Source organism: Loxodonta africana, chromosome 1 (assembly GCF_030014295.1).
Source record: "Loxodonta africana isolate mLoxAfr1 chromosome 1, mLoxAfr1.hap2, whole genome shotgun sequence".
In the NCBI taxonomy this organism is placed as follows: Eukaryota; Metazoa; Chordata; class Mammalia; order Proboscidea; family Elephantidae; genus Loxodonta; species Loxodonta africana.
Window position 1 is genome coordinate 29159671 of NC_087342.1, and position 21429 is coordinate 29181099.

The 21429-nt window shown below is 39.0% G+C and overlaps 1 protein-coding gene across 2 annotated transcripts; it reads left to right on the forward strand.

Moving 5' to 3' along the window:
* Positions 1 to 426: 426 nt before the first annotated feature.
* TRA2B (transformer 2 beta homolog) lies at positions 427 to 20998 on the forward strand. Of its 2 annotated transcripts, XM_064277168.1 has the most exons (9): positions 427 to 630; positions 11812 to 11945; positions 13149 to 13311; positions 14617 to 14805; positions 16501 to 16616; positions 17556 to 17639; positions 18661 to 18717; positions 19412 to 19485; positions 19990 to 20998. In XM_064277168.1, the coding sequence occupies exons 1-9, from the start codon at positions 595 to 597 to the stop codon at positions 19998 to 20000; spliced, it is 864 nt and encodes a 287-aa protein (XP_064133238.1). In that variant the 5' UTR covers positions 427 to 594; the 3' UTR covers positions 20001 to 20998. The 2 variants fall into 2 exon arrangements, with proteins under 2 accessions (XP_064133238.1, XP_064133270.1); XM_064277200.1 differs by lacking the exon at positions 11812 to 11945.
* The last annotated feature ends 431 nt before the right edge of the window (positions 20999 to 21429 follow it).

Sequence of the window (21429 nt, forward strand, 5' to 3'; positions counted from 1 at the left end):
AATCTAAGAGAAGGATGTATCGAAAATCTTTGTAACGTTCCTGCAGTTTTTCTGGAAGTCTAGGATTTACGTTAAAATAAAACATGAAAAAGAAAAAAAAAAAGGATTAAGGGAATGAGAAACGCAGAGGGCATCTCCCCCCTCCCCCACCAGCGACAGTTGCTCTGGCAAGTTCCAGAAGGGATTCAGAACGACTGATGACATCACCACGCCCCGTACCGAGCACCACAGAGGCCAAACGACCCGCTCACTTTCCCGCCTCACAGACGCCCAGAGATGGGGCGGGGCCTTGTAAGCGCGGGCCTACGTCACGTCCGGTTTGGCCAGCACCTCCACAGGAGAGGGAAAGCAACGCCAAGAGGGGGCGGGACCAAGAAAGCGCGCGTTCGGGCACGGGGCGGGGCGTGCTTAAGGCGTGCTGCGTCACGTCCGGTAGAGTCAGAGCCTGTGTGGAGGCGCCGCGGTGTGCTTCGTCTCTGAACCGCTCTCAGAGTAGTGCGTTCTGCGAGGCTGCCAAGGAGCCTCCGTAGAGAAGGCCCGAGAGGTGGACCGCTGCGATTGAAGCACATCGAGCGGCGACTGCAGCCAGGAGTCATGAGCGACAGCGGCGAGCAGAACTACGGCGAGCGGGTACGTAGCGGTGGCGCAGGGGGCGGCCGTGTGTCCACATCTTTTGGCATCTCTTGGAGGCCCCTTGGCCTCGGGCTGGGAGGCAGGGGATTTAGGGTCCGGAGTCTGAGGCCGAGAGGGACGGGAGAGGGTTTTTTAAGCAGGCCCTTGTAGATAGTGTGTTTAGTTGTGAGGGAGGCCGCCGGCTGGTTTAGGGGGATCTCCTCCCCGAAACGGCGGCTTTTTCGTTATGGGGGGGTTGAAGATGGCCGCCGCGGCCCCTCGGTGTGGGGGAGGGCCGGCATCGCTTCGCCGTTGCTCTTCTGCGAAGCCGCGCCGCGGCCATCTTGGGCTGACGGGCTGGGCGCGCTGCCAGAGGCACAAAATGGCGGAGGAGCCGCGCGTCCACGCGGGCCGGCGCCGCGAGGCCTGCCGCCCGCGCCCGAGCCCCCAGGGCCGCGTGGGGGGGCGGCGGGGGAAGACGACGTTCTGTGGGGGCTGCCGCCCGCCCGGGGGTTACAGTAGCGTGGGACGGGCTTCTCGGTCCCGGATAGGACGGATCCTGGGGTGTGGTTGGGGCCTCGTGTGGGGCGGGGGACAGTGATTCGGGATAGATTGAGTTCTCGGCTTATTATTTTCGGGGGACTGCACGCGGACTTTTGTGCTTGGCCTCGGTAAGAGTGCTTTCCCCTGGTAAGGAAAGGGCTTCCCAGCGAAACGTTATCAGTACGTAAGTAGATTCCAAGGTCTGTTAAGAGTGTATTTTTTGGGGTAGACTTTTTGTCACGAGGTTGCATAGGAGGAAAATTGGCGGGCAGCGATTTCTGGCGCCGTTATTTGCTTTGTTTAGGGGCGTTCTCGCACTGAGCGTAACTTGGGTTAGCACTCTTTTTTTTTTTTCTTTAAGTTTTTTTCCTGGTGAGCTCAGTGAGGATTGATTAAATTGCAGGGATAAGACAATTGAGAGGCTTAACAAACGGCTTAGTAAGGCTTGGCTGTGGGACTTGGGGGCGTTACCTTCGGGAACCATCTTAACAAAGATAGCAAACCACAACGTTATATGTTTCTAGTACAGGGGTTAAGGAGAATTTGTTAGGAGGAGGATAATAAAAAACAACAAAGAATTGGATTTTTGAGGCGGATGTAGGAACAAGTTGGGTGCCGGGTGTTTTATATTTTTACAGTTTTTTGCCTATTACCGTTTCTCTCTGCTGGTAGGTCTCAGGAAGATCTGAATGGCGTTTGTTAGGTCTGTGCTAATTGCATTTAAAATGCTTTTCCTAGTTCATCAGAGGGTGGTTTTTGGAAGAAGCTTTTTAGTTTCTAGAACTTGAGAGGATTTACTGGGTAACCGAAATTGATTAGTTTGAACTGATCTGGCCTTTAGATTTCAGATAAATATCGGACCTTTTTTTTTTTTTTAAGTTTTTACTTAGGGGTAGCAGTTGGATTGAGCCCACAAGTTTTTTAAGCTGAGTCTTGTGGTTACTGCCAGTTGAATACACCGAAACTAGTCATCAGTGTTCAGACTGGAAAGCAAGTGGTTTTTAATTATTCGGTTTTTGAACAGATGTTAGTGGGTACTTTCGCACTGTTCAGGGTATACAAAATGGTTTCTGCCTAGGGAGGCTCGAATACAAGTGAACAACTTGTATATAACTGTGTTTGTGAAGATGGAAAATTGTAGAAACTAAACTTGCACAAAGTAATAAACTGATAATTTGCAAGAGGAAGTAGACAGTTATAGGAAGTAGGTCCTGGATTGAGACACAGCTCGAGGGATAGTGTCATGTACTAAAATAGATGTTCGAATTCTGTTTTCTTTCTAGCAGAAAATACACGCTAGTGTTTTTCACAGTTGTTACATAGAATAGGTATTGACTAAGTTCTGAAAAGAGAAAAGTTATAAAGTAACAAGTTAATTCATTTTATTTAAAGCATAAGAGGCTTGACTTTCTGGAAGAGATTTTTAAACTGAAACTGGGCAGTTTAAAAATAATGCTGTAGAACAGTCACATTTGACTGGTTAAAACTCGCTTTAAAAATCCTGAAAGCAGTGGAAAATATATTAGTGACAAAGATGTGTACGAGGTAATAATCTTGGACATTCCTGGTATGAATACCTTCTCTGAAGCCTGAAAAACTGAGTTTCAGTCAACTCTAGGCTATTAAATTTGCCTAACTGTTCTGTTACTGTAAATCAGTAATACAAATTTCTTGGTTCAAGTGGATCTCCCCCTGCTTCATCTACTAAACCTCTAATCCACAAACTGCCACACAACCCATAAGTGACGAGGAATTTTTTTGTTCCTTTAAACTTTAGAAGTTATTCCTTTACTGAACAGACCAAGATTGTGTGTATGAAACATACTCAACCTGGTTAGCATATTCTAGAAATGAACCGGTGTCCATCATAGAATACTTACTTACTGGGTGACCATATTGTGTCCCGCATCCTTTGTTTGAAATGGGTAGCTAGGATATAACTTGGATTTTTGTGGTTAATATTGCACTTTTTAGTTTGGTAGTTTCTTTATCTGGGATTTAATATGTGTGTGTGTATGTATTTCTGCATCCGAAGGTGGATTTACTTAAAATCTGTCTCCAAGGATCTAGTCAGAGTTGGCTTGCCTAATTTAGCCAAACGAAGTACCAGAGTAAAATGTCATTTTCATCTCAGCTCAAGCCTCTTTTAGTGCTCTCGCAGAATTGCTCCACAAACATTTTGCAGAGGGGTTGACTGGCACTTTTTCCCGGGGCGGGGGGTGGGGAGGTGTGCTGTTCTTGACAGTTAAATTCTGCTCGCAATTTGGAAGAATGGGAACATGAATAAGGATTTGTTTGTTTAAAGGGTGCTAGGTATCTTGGGGTTAATGTTAATGCTTTTAATAAATATCTAAGGCCTAGTAATGGTCACAGCGCGTAGGGTGTGTGAGGTTTGTATGTTGTTTGGTCTTGCAGTTTACTATTGTAATTCTGTAGCTTCTACAAATAAGTCTTAAATCAGAAACAACGGAAACACCTGTATGGACCAGGTGGTTTTAATTTTTGTCAAGCTATCAGAATTAGAGTAGAAACAGCTTTAAATATATTTTGACCCACCAAATACTCTCATTGAATACTGCTTATTTTTTGTCAAAGCAATGTGTTTAAAATTTAAATACATTACCTTATTCTCAAATAGAGGTGAATAGCATCTGGATACATACCATCCCATCAAACTGCCCTTCAAATTCTGCAGTTTTACTCTTCTTCTCCTTGATCTTGGGTTGTCTTTTTGTACTCCTTGTTTTTAACCTCTAACCCTAAATTCTAATTTTCAATACTGAAACATCTCTGAATCTGTTTTTCTTTCTAAAGAATTGTCCATCTCACCAAATTTCTTTAATAAAGAATTAATGTCAAGTAGGGGGAATTATTTTGCATTGTTCTGTATTACTATGAGTTCAGTTAGTTGTAAGTAGTCTAGTCTCTTGGAGAAACCAGGTTGAAATGTGTTTTACTTGAATTTAAGTAAGAACGCTTTAATACTCTGGATATTGAAAATAGAAGGTGGCAATTTCAAATTGAGATTACAAGGTAAGTACTACCAGTTTTGTCAAGATTGAAGAGTAATTCAGACAGTGAGATGTAAAGCCCTTTTCACCTCCCCCCCCCCAAAAAAAACCCTAACTGTAAAAGATAAGCATAAATGCTTTCTTGGTTGAACTCATATTTTACCCAAGACAAGGACAGAGCTCCGATTTGGTGTATCTTTTGAGCCATAGCATAATGTTTTAATTACGTTGATCAGTTTTTATACGTGTATAGTTGTGTGTGTTCTTAGAAGGTATAGTGATGGAATGTTGATTGCTATTTAGGAATTTGTCATATTTACCAGTTTAGTTTTTAGTTGGGTCAAGTAGAATTATGTATTATTATCACTTAGTCCTTTTAAGCTACAAGCCACAGTTACTTACGGCAAATTAGTCTTCACATTTCCCAAATTGTTTGCTTTGAATTAGGTTTTGGAGGTTTTTTTTTTTTTTTAGATTAATTTTATCAGATTATTTATGATAGCCTGGATGACAATCCCTTTTTTGTATTGATTTTTGTGCTAGGTTTAAAAGATCAAGTATGGGGTTTTCTGAAAAAGTCAAAAAGAGCTTTTGGCTTTTGCTAGGAAGTGGAGTGTTTTTCAAGAATATTCTGCTCAATCTTTGAGGATTTTTCTGTCAATCCAGCTGTCTGTTGGACAGTTTTGGCTGCAGAAAAAAAATAGTTCGTATTTGTTACCAGCATTGATCTTTTCTATATATAGCAGGATCACCAAGCTTTTTCCTTTGTCCCTTTTCCTCCCAGTTTTTAAACTGTTGCCTTGTCAATCATCATCATGAATTTTAGCATGTTTAAAGTTAAACAGATTCTAGTTGTAGCCCTTAGAATCGTTTTAAGAAAAATCATGATGATGGTACGAGTTTATTTCTAAGTGAGGTTTCTTAACTAAACGTACGTAATAACGTTAGCCCAGTAATTGGTCTTTAGGTTTTATAAAGTGACTACTTGAACTTAGTAGCTGAGTTCAAACAAATCTAATACTTATAGTATCAATAGTGTGTTTTGTTCCTTAACTGTAGGAGGAAGAAGTTGAAAGGGGTAAAATAACAGCAGGAAGGTGTCCATATTGGAAATAGTTGTGGTATCCATCTAAAGGTTTTGAACTCAGTTGCAGTACTTAGTCTTATGCTTCTAAGCCCTGTGCATAACGTCTAGGAGGCCCTAAGAGGAAATCTGCTTGGGCATTCTGATTCCACGATTACATTTGTGCTGCCAGCAAACATTTCCCATTACATTTTAGTGATGGATGTTAAAAGCAATAACTGTGATGCCCTTAAGTAAAAGGCTATTTCAGTTTTTTCCTGGATTAAATAAAGTTGAACAATAACTTATAAGCAATAGTAAAAGTTATGCTTACATTGTTAGAGAAGACATCACATTTCCCATGGTGGACATGGTTGTCATTGTACTCAGATACAGGTATAAAGACTTCCTCAATTTTATTTATTTTTTTTATTAGAGGAAAGAAAGATTTGGCCTTTTTTTCCCCAACAAGAAACTAAAACTAGGTGAACAAACCATTGACATGCAGTGAAATGAATTTGAATATGAAGTAAATGCAGGGTGACAAGGAAAACTAGGATGTTTTATGAAAGCAGTATTTTGTTCAGAGTGTTCAGCATACACTATTACACTGTATTGACCTGCTAAACTGATGTTGAGTTTTTCAGTAATCGAGGTGGGCTGTAATTTTCTCCCAGTATTGCCACCTTTTAAAGAGGTGTTCTTTTTTTGTAAGTCAGAAGGCTTTAGTATTTTCTATTTGGGGGGAGGATATTACAACATCCTTTGAAAGTACCCACTGTTGGATTCAAGTTTGTTCTGGTTTTCTTTGTAGCTATTTGCGTATAGTAGTTGGTGAATTTAATACTAAATTTTTTTCTGATTTTAAAGTGTTCTAGATTTAGTAGTTGGGCCATTCATACTAGAGCAGCTTTCTGTGGGTGGATTGAACACTAAAGCTCCAAATTTTTAGGTCCCCTGATATTATTTCTACAGAATTCTTAAATATGCAGTGCAAAAATGTGTGACATTAAATACATTTCTTAACCTTAGACAAGTCACAATATTGTTAAAACCTCATCAACCTGAGCCTTTGTCATTGTACAAGTACATTGTCCGTGCTTTCCTTTCTAGCACTTTGTATTAATGTGTCACTTTGACTAGAGATATGCTTTTGACACATTTTCTTTTGATGAATAAAATAAATGTGAATTACAACTATAGTTCTTAAAATGTTAAGTGAACAGTAAATGTTCAGTTGAGCACTTCACATTCAGCTTAAGCATGATAAATCTATGTGGAGTAGACAAACTAGAATGATTATATATTCTAGAATCAACAGAAAACTATGTAGTTTCAGTTTTTTGAGCTGCATATTCTAGGTTTTGTTTTTTAAATCCAAAACGAGATTTTTCTAGTTTCAGTTTGGCACTGGATTTTGTCCTGGAGTTTTAAAATATTCTTCATCCTGTTCTTTTTCTATTAAGGTTAATGTTGAAGAAGGAAAATGCGGAAGTCGTCATTTGACAAGTTTTGTAAATGAGTATTTGAAGCTCAGGAATAAGTGAAGCTGAAATTTGAAAAAATAAAAGAAAGAATGCATGCTAATTATCAGACCAGAAGTCCCACTTGTAGAATATTGAGCAATTTGTGTGAAGTGGGGAAGATGAAAGAAGTCAGAATTTGAAACGGAAGAATGAAGAAAAGAAATAAAAATGAAGTTAAGATAAGAAGTAATCTGGAATCAGAAAGCACTACGCTAAGTAATTACTAGTCTGTTTATGTGTCCCTGTATATTTTGCTAAACATGCATGCATTATTTGTTTAATGGAAGAAAATATATACAGGGTTAAGAAGTGCCTTCCAGGGGAAACGTTAAATTAGGTAATTCTAATTTTAACTGCTTAGTCAAATGATTGAAATGCAATTTTAAAAAAAATAACCTTTTGTAGTCAAATGTTAGGCAAAAATGAGCTCTCCAGCTTGGGTGACAGTTGCCTTGATGGTCTCCCTTCTAGGTTTTTCATCTGTCTGACTCTTTTCTGGTGTCGGGACATGAATGAATGGCTACCTCCATCCAGTATTGGACCCTGGTGGTCTGTGCAGCCCTTCTTAACTTTTACAGTGCGTTGACCATCCACCCCCTTTTCAGTATTGAACAATATATAGTAGGGTGATGTTTTCTCAGTTTGTCAGAGTTTTCCAAAAGAACATCACCAGGGTGGTTATAGAAGCAAACCCCAACATTAAAGCAAAATGATGAACAGGATAGTTCAAATTGTTCAATGTCAGTTTCAGCTTAATGTGACTAGGGTGACAACTAAAAAAATAGTAGCTTCTCTCAGAATGAAGTGGGTCACATAGGTGAACAGGATATCTAATTTAAAGCAACAGGTGCTTTAGCTTTAACCCCATTCTGCTGTCGACACTTAACCTGTTATAATGATGTGATAGATACAGGTTATAAAGTAGCTTTGTTCTGGTTCCCCACGTTCCAGCCAGTTAGTGGGAAAATAACACAAAAGTTCTTTTTCTCTTCTGTGGTTTTCTTTCTTGGGTGGGGGTGGGGGGTTGGTTTGGTTTTGTGTGAGTGTGCGTGTGTTTAAGCTGAATAGAAGTCCAGTGGTTGGTGTGATGTTAACCTTAGTTGTATGGGACAGGCATACATCAAAAATACCCAGCAGCACCCATCCAACAGCTGTCTTCTACCCTACTGAGAAAGCCAAACCAAGAGAGTCATCTTCAACACTTGTCCTTCCTGAAATGAAGACAAATTTAGAAACTTTCTCTGAGAGTTGTCAGGTCTTAAAGCTCTTGGAAAAAGTGATTTAAATAGCATTTCTTGAAGGATCCATTTTTCTGAGGCTTGGTGGCCTAATTGCAATGTGAAACTTGTGCTTTTATGATATTTAATTATTTCTATATCTTGCAAGCTGAGGGCGGTTATCCTCAGTAATAGGAGACTGTTTCCTGCATTTGCTTTGCCCTCATTATTGCTTTGTAAAATTTCTTCCTTTTACTTGAGGCTGCTGTCACACATGGCACTTAACCTAGTGTTCGGGTTGATTTTGTTTTTATCTAAGAGGGCCACTCACAGGTGAAACTAGGTTTTCAAGTAGAACACAAATATAGGGTGACCTAGTTACTCCCGAGATGCAGTCGTTTTGTTTAGGGCCACTTGTGTGCATTTGGCCAGTTGGCTTTGTGCATTTGTATTTTTAAAATCCCACCAGTTAGTTTATTTACAGAACCCACTTTGACGTGATATTAACTCTGCATTCTGAATTATTGAGGAGCAGGCTGAGGTAAAAGTGATGTCAATTGATACATTTGTATTTGAGCCCGTGAATTGTTTTTAATGTTGGTGCTGGTGGACCATCTCCTCTACTCTACGCCTTCCCCCCTCGACCAGAGAAGCTTTGAAGTTGAGGAATATCTTCACCTTCACGGGTGGGGAGACAGGCCTCTGGTCTGGGGGTAGGCAGTGAGGTCCATGCCCCAGGAGGGTTGATAGTGCAGAGCGTGCTAAGCAGGGAAGGAGATAACAGAAACAAGATGCCATGAAGATGCCTTTGGCAAGAAAAAAATCAGATAGGAATGGTATAATTTCTATCATTCACCAAAGGCAGTGAAATTCTTAACAAGCATCAGAAGCACATGTGGTGCTTTTCAGAAATGTAAATGCGCAGTTCTTTCTCTTTCAGAAAGTTTTCCTGAGAAATTGCCATTCTCAGAATAGGGAGATGCAGATTAAGGTATTTGTTGGAAGGCTGGGCTTGTTATGTTATGTGTTCCCAGATACATATGTTAGTGTACAGCTACGGTCCAGTGTATAAGAATTCGATTCCCTCAGCATTTTAAAGGGAATTTTGGGCTTTATACTGAATTTCTAAGTTCATGATAGCTTTTCTTGAGGTATGATGTTACCAAGTAGTGCTGCTTTTGGTAGAGTTTTAATCTGTTGGCACTATAGGTGTGTCAGCCCTGAGAGTAGGAGCTTTCCCAACTGAATTAAAGTTAACTTTCTTTATGCTTTTAGATTTGGCTAATAGTTTCAGGTCTTATTTCTTCTAGACAAGCTAAGTATTCTTGTGTGTGTGTATATATATATATATATATATATATATGTTCTAACTGGCTAATGACCAACATAACTACAGAGGGCTTTACCTTCTTTAAGAATATCTCTGACAAAAAAACGGGAGAGGCATTGTGTAGGTAGGTGTTGGCCCAACCAAGCATCAGTGCAGAAGTGAAAATCTTTGCATTCTGATGGTTGCCTATTGTTCCTGGTCTGAGGAATTACTGCTCCCAAAAAATGTCAGCATAACCAATTTGGGAGGCTGAGGCCTTAAAATTTCCCAGATATTGCAGTATCTTTGACCTTGATCTAAAATTTTATGAGGAAATCTTAAATTAAGCAGAAGTGGTGTCCCCTCACTCTTAGTGGGATGGACTGTCTGATGAAGCATTTCAGCTTGGAATAAGATTTCTTTTAAATGAAATAAGATGCTTAAAGGGAATCTTGGCTTTCTACCCACTTTTCCTTGGTAATCATATCTTTAGGCTGTGACTGCTGTTAACTAAAAGTCCTTGATTGGCATTCTTTCAGCTTTTTTTATGAAACACCCATATTCTGCTCCCCCTTCCTGAAGAAATTTTCTTCAGTTTTCATTAAGGGATATAATTATTCCATGAGGTGGTCTTTCTAGCTTGGAACAAAGATACTTACTAACATTTGAGTTCCTCTTTTGTAGATTTTCTTCTAGATTAGCTTTGCCTGTGGTAAAGATGGTGGTAGTTGAGACCTACTTCTTTGTCCAGAGAGAGTAGGTTAGTAGTGCTTTCAAGTATCTCAGTGTTTAGAATATTTGCTAGAGAAATTCGGGGATTTGTTAATTGAGGTTCCCAGAGCAGCAATACATCTTTTAACCATTCCCTTCTTGGAGTTAAAGGCATTTATTTACACTAATAACGGATGCTATCTTTTCCTTCTCTTTCAATCTCTTTATGGGAGGGAGGAGGGACAACTGTCACAGTTCATGTCATCTTATACCGTGTTTTATGACTTTGAAATCTATATGAATGTTTTTACAGTTGTTTTGGGCCTAGGGGCCTGAACTCATTTTAATGGGTGTGTTTACTCTTTCCCATTTTTAGCTTCAGTTCTTAATTTGTCTCTTCTCTGTTGTAGTGAATTTTTTTCTCTGAGTATTGTAAAAAGGGATTTCCAAGCATTTCCTCATACGGTAAACCACTCTGTGCTTCAGTTTAAAATCTTCTATCTTCTGTCTTTATTGAGAATGGCCAGAATATTCTGAAGATCAATCACAGGGAGGTCTTTTGTGATAACCTTTATTTAGCAGTTTCAACTTTGGCACACACCCTGCAGTGACTTTCCTGGTAAAGTTGCTACTTTCAAGCCTGGCCCTTTCTGCTCTATCATGGGTGGAAAGACTTCACTAGATTATGTATGCCTTTTAACAGGCCTAAATGGGGTGACCCTGGAATGAAGGCCATCTTGGATTTGATACTTCAGATAGCTTTCAGAGTTGTGGGTGGGTTCCTTCTCCTTTCCTCTTCGACTGTTTCAGTGCCTTGGCAGAACTTTTCCTTGGCTTTACTACTTACTATATGTGTCTTACTGGTGGTTAATTGATGAACAGGTTACCTGTTTAGCTATTCCTCTGCTTTTTCTTTCAAGATCCTTCTTTTTTGTGCCCTTTATCTGCTGGTTAATTCCAGTCTTGATTGGGAAAGCTATGGGTATGTGGCATATGCCCAGATTTGGTGTTTGCATATAGTTACTGGACTGCTTTTGAGCCCCTTGGATTAGGAGCCACTGATCTAATCTGCTGTAGTTTCAGTATGGCATCTTAACATGATTTATCTCACTTGCCCTTATTCCCAGTTCCCCAGCAGTTTGCCCTAGCTCATCTTGTAGCTGTGACGCTGTGGCACCCTTTCTCCTCTTACCTGCACAATTCACTGCCTTTCTGTAACTATCTGGTTTTAAGATTCTTATGGTCCTCACCATGGTTAGATGGACAGAGCTGGTTCTTTCTTTCTACTGTTAGGACTTGAAATTGAGATGATCCTTGTCTCCATTCCCATTCAATTATAAATATAACTGGAAAAGTTGAGGACTCATGAAAAAATAATCTCAAGCATTTTAAAAGTAAGTTTTATAAATTTCATAGGGTTTTGTTTTATTGCTTGCAACCTGATTGAAGTAGGTGTAAAGAATAGGTGTTGTAGTTAACAAGATTCTTTCTCACCCTAGTCTTTATGGAATCACAATCCCAAAACAATCTTTGGACAGTTCCCTTGCCTGCTTGACTTTTGCACCCCTTTCTGAAGGGAGTGGGGCCAGATAACTCTTAAAACAGCTCCAAAAAGGCGGAAGAAAGGACAAGTTAATTGACATATGTCAGTTGGAGCGATGAAACTATAATACCAGGTATAACGCAGTTCCTACCCTTACCTAGGTTTTCTTATCTTGGAAGGGGATTGCTTTCCCTCACCATTTATCTCACAGCAGCTTATTTGTTTTTAAAGTTGCCCAGAAAGTATACAAATTAAACTTTTGAAATCTGCGTGTAGGAATCCCGTTCTGCTTCCAGAAGTGGAAGTGCTCATGGATCTGGGAAATCTGCAAGGCATACCCCTGCAAGGTCTCGCTCCAAGGAAGATTCCAGGCGTTCCAGATCAAAGTCCAGGTCCAGATCTGAATCTAGGTAAGAAAGACTGTCTTGGCGTTTTCTTCTGTTACTCTTAGCTCTGAAATTAGTGTGTGCTTTGTTAACCAGGAAGGTAGAGAGGGTAACATTGTTTGTTGGCGTTTTTAATATTGGTACTAGAAATGAACTTTAAGTTCTGGGAAGCAGAAGACTGAGTGGCTAAGAGCCTGTGTTTTGGAGTCAGGGTTCAAATCTTCCCTCTGTTTTTTGCTGTCTTGGGCAGATGACTTAACCTTTTTCAACCTTAGTTTCCTTATCTGTCAAAGGGGAGTTAGTACTAGTTCTGCGGAGTTGTGAGGATTCACTCTGAGCTTAAGTAAATGTTCCGTATGGCAACTGTGCTGCAGAACAATGGCTTTCAGTAATAATAACTACAGTTCCTGATGAGAAATAGGTATAGTCTAGCATGTTATGTACATGGTGTGTATAAAACAAAATATCACAGTGCAGTTCTTTTTTTCCCCCTTGAATGTTGGTTGAGAATAGAGTATATTACATCTAGTTTGCCCAGGACAGGCATAATTAGCAGCACCCATTTCACCGAAACATGTTCTGGTTTAGACAGCAAGGTATACGTACGGTCGCTGTAGTCAGGAGCCACTTGTTGGTTTAAAAAAACTGCTGTGAACTACCTGTGACGATGATTAGTGTCTTGTTAAGTGAATGGTGAGCATATTCGGAGCAGAGAAAATAGAGGGTGATAAACAGCTAGTAAAATCTTGTGTGTTGTATGACTTGCAAAAGATATGGAATATGTTAATTTTAATCTCCTTTCGTCTTAATTGGAAGCCCTGGTGGCATAGTGGTTTAAGTGCTATGGCTGCTAACCAGAAGGTCGGCAGTTGGAATCCACCAGGCACTCCTTGGAAATTCTGTGGGGCAGTTCTATTCTGTCCTGTAGGGTCTCTGTGAGTCGGAATTGACTTTACAGCAACGGGTTTGAGTTTTTTTTCTCCTCCTCTTAATTATTATTTCAACAAATGTTGGAGAGAGCTTGTGGTTTGGGAACTTCTAGCAGCGTTGAAATAACTGTGGATAATTAGAGAAGAAAGGTATTGATCCCAGTTAATTTGTACCGTGTCATTATATGCCTGGAGTATATTCCCTCGTTGGGAGTTTTGCCTCTAGAGTAATAAAATAATTTAGCGTCTTATCTCCTGTTAGTTATTTGGTCATAACCCAGAAGCCTTTGTCTTGCAGGTCTAGATCCAGAAGAAGTTCTCGAAGGCATTACACGAGGTCACGGTCTCGGTCCCGCTCCCATAGACGATCCCGTAGCAGGTCTTACAGTCGAGATTATCGTAGACGGCACAGCCACAGTCATTCTCCCATGTCTACTCGCAGGCGGCATGTTGGGAATCGGGTAAGATGAAAATGTTCTGTGATTTTGAAGCCATTGACTGCCTAAAACCACTTACATAAGATACTTTTGTTGGACATTAGAACAGATTTTAGGTGACCACGGAGCATTAGCGGTGAGCATATGAGTTGCCCCTAGAGGCTTTTTAGTGTTTTGAGATAGTTCTTTAAGAACACCTTAAATATTTGAATGATTACAACTGTAAAAATTAAGGATGGACTGGAGTTGGGCTGTCATTCAAATGTAAGCAAAATAATGACAAACCTTATATGACTCACCTCATAAAAAAAACTCCATTGTACATTACTGTGATGGAATTAGCACAATGTCTATAGTTTCACACCTGTTGCACCCGAGTTTTCTGATTATTTCATTTTTTTATAGGCTGTTCTCCTACGTTCCCATTTAATTTTAAGTTAATTTCTTTTTTGTTAAGGCTTTCCTTGTATTCCATGAGAGGGTCCAAGTGAGATGAAATTTAGTATTTATATAGTGATTTCATTGTATAATCCAAGTGGCTCTGTGTCGGGGACTGTTTTTAATAACAAAGTAGAAATTCTCCCTAGTAAATGCTCAATGTATGGAATAAATGGAACATTTAGGTACACTCATGGCAACAGAAACCTTGGTGATGTATGATTCATTGTTTTATGTGGGGTTCCCTGACTTTATCGAAATGACTGCAAGCTGTTGTTGGGTGTCATCAAGTTGTTTTCAACTCAGGGCTAGCCCATGTGACAAGTAGAACTGCCCTCTAGGGTTTTCTAGGCCGTAATTTTTACAGGAGCATATCTCCAGGTCGTTCTCCTGAGCACTTAACTGTTGTGCCTTCAGGGCTCTGCAAACTGGTTGATCACTGTTAAAATGGGTTCCTATACCTACTCCTGGGCTTCGTATTTATGCGTATCTGAGCACTTGGGCTCGTATTCAAAGCATTCCATTGTATGGACGTTTATGAACTCAGCATTTTTAATTGCTTACAGTTTATTTTGGCTGATAGGGACAGTACTGTTCTGACCTTGTGTGTGCATGTGGTGAGGGTATAAATATTTTTTCAGAATAGATTTGTAGAAGATTACTCTTTCAGCCAAATTACCCTGTAAAAAAGACTCATTTGTTTTCCAGTTGTGTGAGAGTCCATTTCCCCAATTATCAAAGTACTTATCATAGTTCTTTCTGCTCATTCTAAACAAAACATGTTTGGTCTAATTGATAACTGTTGATTTTTATTGTTAAGGGTTTTTTCTTTTCTAACTTCTGCTGCGTGACAGGTTTTCAAATTTTAAAAACCCCTTTTTTTAATTCCAGGCAAATCCTGATCCCAACTGTTGTCTTGGAGTATTTGGGTTGAGCTTGTATACCACAGAAAGAGATCTAAGAGAAGTGTTCTCTAAATATGGCCCCATTGCGGACGTGTCTATTGTATATGACCAGCAGTCTAGGCGTTCAAGAGGATTTGCCTTTGTATATTTTGAAAATGTAGATGATGCCAAGGAAGTAAGTGAAAGTCTATGTGTACGTTTGTGAACACTAGTTCTATTGTTAATTGCAGATACTAGTGACCAGCTACTTGGATAAGGACAGTGTTTGCTTTTAAGAGTGTAGATAGGATATGCAACTATAGCAGAGTTAAAGGCAAAATGCATTCTCAGAAGGGGTATTGAAGTAAATAATACTGTGAACTTAAAAAATTGTGGAAGATTTCAGATACATACAGAAAAGTGTGACTTGGGACAAAGGATCCTATCTCCCCACTTCGGTAATTATCATTTTATGGCCCAAGGCCATACCCTCCACCATAGTATTTTGAAGCAAATCTGGACATACCACTTCATAGGCAGCTATTTCAGTGCACATTTATCCAAAAGATAAGAATATTAATAATCATTTAATTTAATATATCTACTCAATGGTTTTTTACTGGGTTTTTTTAATCAATGTTTACTTTGAGCGTGGGAAACAACAAAAAAAGTGGTGAAATTATGACCATAAAGAGGAAGTTGAATGTGTATTTTAGTACCCAAACGGGAATGTGAATCCGGATTAAGAAAAATTTGGACTTCAGATCCATAATGATAGCTGAAGTCATTTCCAAGTATAAGGAAGAGAGACACTCAAGGAAATAATGACAATCTGATAGGATTGAGGTCAGTGTTGAGATGAAGGCTGAAAGCTCTAGGTAAAAATCATTTTATGTTAGTTTTCTATTAAAAGTATACTTGTTTTTAACTTGATTTGTAAACTTTCACTTAAAGCACAATAAAAATTATTTTTTAAAAAAGTACACTTGTTTTCAAAAACAGTAAGCCAATTTTAAAAATGATTTGGTCAACCAAAGAACAGCTGAATGCTACCAATACTAATGGATGATTGGAATTCTACGATTTGAAAGGAATTTTTAAGATGTTATGCAGGTTCATTTTAGAGAAAAGAAAAAATTAAGATGCTATAAAGTAGTATAGGTATGATTTGCTGAACGTACATTGGCAGTATAGCCCTCTTGTTTTCCTCATGCGAATTTGCTACTGGACTATAGTTATCTCTCTGAAAAATAGCCTGTTTGTACCTCATTCTGTAGTGTCAGGAATTATTAGAGAGAAAAACCCCATCTTGTCTTTGGAATGGAGTAATTTTTGTTTTCAAGTGCATTCTCTCTTATTTGTATATTCTAGATGAAGGAGCTATATGTAATTTAAGTTGCTGATCCATATGGTTTCAGTCATAACTACTGAAGTCTGTCATAGCCAATATGTAAATAAGTGACTGTGGCTGTATTCCAGTAAAACTTTGTGAAGTAGATACCAAAATTTGAATCACATATAATTTTCACATATCACAAAATACCCTTTTTTTTCCCCCTAACCATTTAAATTCTTAGCTTGTGAGCTATGAAGGTCAAAAATCCATAGCTGGCCTGATTTAGCCCACAGACCATAGTTTACCAACTCCTGCTTGGAAGAGTTTCTGGAAACACGGTCAAAGCTTTTCTTAGTTTTTATAACTAGCTTTTACAAATGACTATTTTGTAGAAAGAAAACCCATATATAAATTGTAGGTCTTAATGTTCTGGGCAATGCTAAAAAATTTTTTTTTGATGTAACTAAAGCATGCAGTTGGGGCCTTATTTATAGCTGGTGGATAGTTTGTGTCCTTGTTGGGGGTGTATATAGCAACTTATCTCTTTTTTGTAAGGCTAAAGAGCGTGCCAATGGAATGGAGCTTGATGGCCGTAGGATCAGAGTTGATTTCTCCATAACAAAAAGACCACATACCCCAACGCCTGGAATTTATATGGGGAGACCTACCTAGTAAGTTTATTTTCAAAGTAAAAATTTATCGTTCAGTTTGTCCACTTTTCCAAAAGCGTACATGTACTGGAGGGAAATTGTCAGTGCTTCATCTATCCTGCCACAGTAGAAATTGGTTTTCCTGTTTGTTTTGTTTTGACTGAACTAAACTATATCCAATAGAATATATTCAGTGGAAACAGTGCTGTTTTCTGTCACAAATTTGAGTTAACATCTTTAAAATAGATCATGCCCTACTGTATCATAAAGAAATGCCCTATATTTGGCTTTGCTGGGAATTGCAGGCATTTTTCTCATAGTAGACACTTGAGCCTTATAAGAAAGATCAAGTACGAGTATAAATCTAGTGAATTGCATTTCTTAGTTTTTTTTTGTTTCTTAAATGGACTGTCTCATAGTGACATACTGGGTTGTGATAGAGTACTTCTCTTTCATCATCACACTTACCAGTATTGTACTAACAACTATAAATGAGTTTCTTTTTAGATCTAAGTATAATGCTCTTACATAAGGGGGAGAATTGCAATTATGTACAGTTGCCATGTTACCTTTAACAGGAGGAACATTTTTCCACTCCAAAAATAGCGCAGTTTCTGTGTTAGATTTTTATTATCCCTTCCTGTAAGGAAAAATAAGGGATTAGTGAATTGGCTGCGTTAGTTGAAAACAAGCCAGAAGGAGCTATAGATTTATCTCCCATTATTTTTCCTCTGGAGAAAGAGAATTAGAAGATTCTAGTAGAAGCAGTTTGCCCAGTCATGTGTAGAGAACTTAGTTGTGTGTGTTGTATGTCACCTCTAGGACCCTGTGAGCTAGTTACATGGTATTGCAGTATTGATGGTAAGCATCTGAACCAGTTTTCAGGTAGCAAAAGTCATGACCAGGAACCTAGGGAAGACCACTTGATACTTTGGTAAGAAGATATGTTATTATCCATAGTGGCAGCTCACGCCGTCGGGATTACTATGACAGAGGATATGATCGAGGCTATGATGATCGGGACTACTATAGCAGATCTTACAGGTAAAAGAACGTCACCTGTCTGAGTTGCAGTTTGAAGCAGCATTACTATCTTAAGTTATGGCCTGTAATAAAACAGTATTTATGTTTCTCATTGCTAAGTTTAAAGAAGATTTTAAAGCTGTATGTCTATAACTTAGGACAGGTACAGGTGTTTGGATTTCTGTTCATTAGTTACTCTAGAATATAGAGGGACTTTAATTATAATTCAGATTACTTAATGCAGTAGAGCATTTTCCTTTTTAAACCTTTAGTGTAGATGAAAACTGAACCCACTAAATACACAATCAAAACTAGACTATGCCTCAGGTTCTTTGTTTTTAGCACGTCATGAGCCGTACTTTGAGAGACAGTGCTTTGTTTCTTAGAAGAGTCTAATTTACTGTAACATAGGGAAATGCCCTTCGTACTTGTAAAGTAGAAGATTTCTTTGGGAATACCTTCAAAGGTAAAAGTAACATGTTAGCAACAGGAGATTTGGATTCTGTCTTGCTGTCAGAATGTAAATCTATATAATTCAGTTTAAACCACAGCAGTGATTCTAATACTTTATCATGGTATGGGATTGACAGGGTTTCTTTTTGCATGGTATCTGGTAGTGTATTTAATAAGTTGTCAAAATTGTCAGTGGATTTCTGTGGAAGTGTGAGACCTTGTATACTCTTGACATTGTCCAGGTTTTTATCACCCATTAAAAAATAGTTTTCTTCAGCACTGTTAAGTGGTACTTCAGAGATTACTTTTTGGAGGGTGAGAAGATTAAGGTCTTAGATTTGTTTGGTTGTTTAACTTCTCTTAAGAGCATTTGCTTAGAAATGTTAATGTATTCTAGTGATAACTCATTTTAGCCACCAGAGAGAGCTCTAGGCCAGGTTTTGAAAAGGGTGGCAAAAACTAGCCCTCAGTCACTTAACCTACAAGAATTTTGCTTCCACATACACTCTTTGGGGTCTTTCACTGCACGGATTCTGTGTTCTTTCACAAACTTCTAAAATAACATTATGTTGCTGTTCTGCCTTTGCAGAGGAGGTGGAGGTGGAGGAGGATGGAGAGCTGCTCAAGACAGGGATCAGATTTACAGGTAAACCGTGAGAGGCGTGAACATCAGGGCTGCAGTGGGGAGGCTTCTTAAAGACTAGGCTGCTAGTATTGGAGTAGTTAGGTAAGCAGCATCACAGAAAATTAGATGGCATGATGTTCATAAAAATACCCTTAACCCAGATGACTGCATTTACAAAAAGTAACTGGGTTTATGTTAGAGAACTACTGAATTAAAAAACCAAACCCATCGCTCTCGAGTCGATTCTGACTCAGTGACCCTGTAGGAAAGTAGAACTTCCCCATACAGTTTCCGAGGAGCGGCTGGTAGATTCCAGTGGGTGACCTTGTGGTTAGCAACCGTGGCTATTAGTGAACTTTGTCCTGCGTGTTAGCCCCTGAGGGTGTGGTTAGAATTGATGTTAAGAGGTTTTTATTCACCCCTAAGATTATACTTCACAGAACTTAAAGGTTTGGCATCTTATTGGTGGATCAGATATAGAAAGGAGTAGGTGGCTTCTGATAGTTAAAGAGGGTGATTATTTGGCATGAGGCCTGATGATGTACTTCATTCTCAGGACTGTAACAGACCTCGGATCCCCATGACTGGTGCAGAATTAGAATTCATGAGACTGTCCTCGTTTGGGGGAGTGATAAAGGGTACTGTGTAGTCTGTGTGTTACTTAGTTTAGTTGTGACCTGTGGACACTTACGACAGCCTTGACGTTTGTTCACAGAAGGCGGTCACCTTCTCCCTACTACAGCCGTGGGGGATACAGATCACGTTCCAGATCTCGATCATACTCACCTCGTAAGTTTTTCTCTTTATATGATTTTTGTAATATAATGGTTTTGTGTTGTTAATGACTTGCCTTATGAAAAACTGCACCGCCCCACCAGTTGCCATTGAGTCGATTCTGATGTATGTCAGAGTAGAACTATGCTTCACGAGGTTTTCAATGCCTGCTGTTTGGGAAGTAGATCTCTTCCTTCCAAGGCACCTCTGGGTGGACTTGAAACATCCAACCTTTCCATTAGCCAAGTGCGCTAACTCTTTGCACAACCCAGGGACTCCACTAAGCTACAACAGAGTAACTTACTCTTTTGCAGATAGGTTAATTCAGGTAGTTTTGTGTATACCTGTTATATTCCTGTGCCCCAAATGTTTGCATGAGGTTCAAGGAGATGTATAAAACCAACCCTTGGACTCCTTGTAAATGTATGTTCTTTCACCTTTGGTGTCTTTTCTTTTTAGAAGTCCTGGTAAACTCTGGACAACTTTAAAACGTACCTTTTTTGTTGTTTTTTTTTCTAGGCCGCTATTAAAGCATGAAGTTGAAGACTTTCTGAAACGTGCTCCAGAGTTGGGATATTGTTTGTGGACAATATTTTTATTGTCTCCTGTTTAAAAAGTGAACAGTGCCTAGTGAAGTCAGGTGACTTACACCTTTGATGATGACTACTGTTGGTGGAGTCGAAATGCTGTTTTCATTCTGCATTTGTGTAGTTTGGTGCTTTGTTCAAAGTTAAGTGTTTTCAGAAAAGTACGTTTTGCATGTATTTTTTTACAGTCTAAATTTTGACTGCCGAGAAGTTTCTATTGTACAGAACTTCATTTAAAAGGTTTTTCTACTGAATCCAGGGTATTCTGAAGATCAAAGCCTGTGTGTAAAATGCTACCAAATGGCAAAAAAGTAACAATAAAGTTTGATTTTTACTTTTCTTTCTAACATACCAATGCTTAGCAGAACTGTTCAGGTTAAGTTGTCCATAGTAAATTTGAAGACAAAAATACCCCGTTTTCCTCCAGTTCATTAAAAGTACCATAATTAATATACTTGCAACTAAGTGTTCAAATTATGCTCTGTAACTCTGTACCGCTAGTGTTAGAACTAAAGCTATTTCAATACAGCAAATGGTTAATGCTTACCTAAGTGTGGATTTGTCCGCCTTTATGTAATCTGTATTATATATAGCAGGAAATAAGAAGGGTTACCCAGCGTGTGCCTAAAAAAGGCGATTTTTTCAAGCTGTTACAAGGGGATAATGGTATTTCAGCTAGTTATCAGCAAGTGACAATACATTCCACCACAGATGTACTCTTGTTCTAGCTTTGAGGCTGTGTGAAAAATACCGGGTGCTTCACGATACACGATGAGAGAAAGGAACACTACACCTGTGTCATGGATGAACTGAAGACTTTGCCTGTTCATTTTTTAAATTCTAAATATTCTTTTTAGGTCCTTTGCTTACCAAAGGAGGCCCAGTTTCACTCAAATGTTTTGAGAACTGTGTTTAAATAAACTCAAAAATGCAAAGAGAAATTCGTTGGTGCGACTCTGCGGTTTACAGAGTGTTTGTTCTGGTCTGGGTTTCTTGTTTTCTTAAACCTGGTTACATTGTATTTAAGTTTACCATTTTTTAGCCTAGTCCCTAGTGCAGTGTACCCTGGGCTGAAGTATATATGTATTTTTTTAATAAATTAATTGAATATTCCCAGAAAACATGAGTGGGTAATTAGATATTAAAATGACCATCTCCTTTTGGGCGATGGGTTGTATTAAATAATTTTAGCCTTCACACAAACCCCGAGGATACCATGACTACATATGGTAAGTATCTTTTAACTTAGGTTATTTTAATGACCGATGCTAAGGAATTTGCTGAAGACATAATTTCATTTTCTTAGCTTGCTATCTTTATAGCACTTAGATTTTATTTAGTGTATTTCAGATACTTGTAAGCACTTCACATA

Excerpts from the sequence above, each read along its gene's own strand:
- TRA2B (XM_064277168.1), top strand. The coding sequence starts at position 595 with ATGAGCGACAGCGGCGAGCAGAACTACGGCGAGCGG. Across the intron at positions 17,640-18,660 it reads TACTATAGCAGATCTTACAG|AGGAGGTGGAGGTGGAGGAG; the intron begins GTAAAAGAACGT and ends CTGCCTTTGCAG. Across the intron at positions 18,718-19,411 it reads GACAGGGATCAGATTTACAG|AAGGCGGTCACCTTCTCCCT; the intron begins GTAAACCGTGAG and ends GTTTGTTCACAG.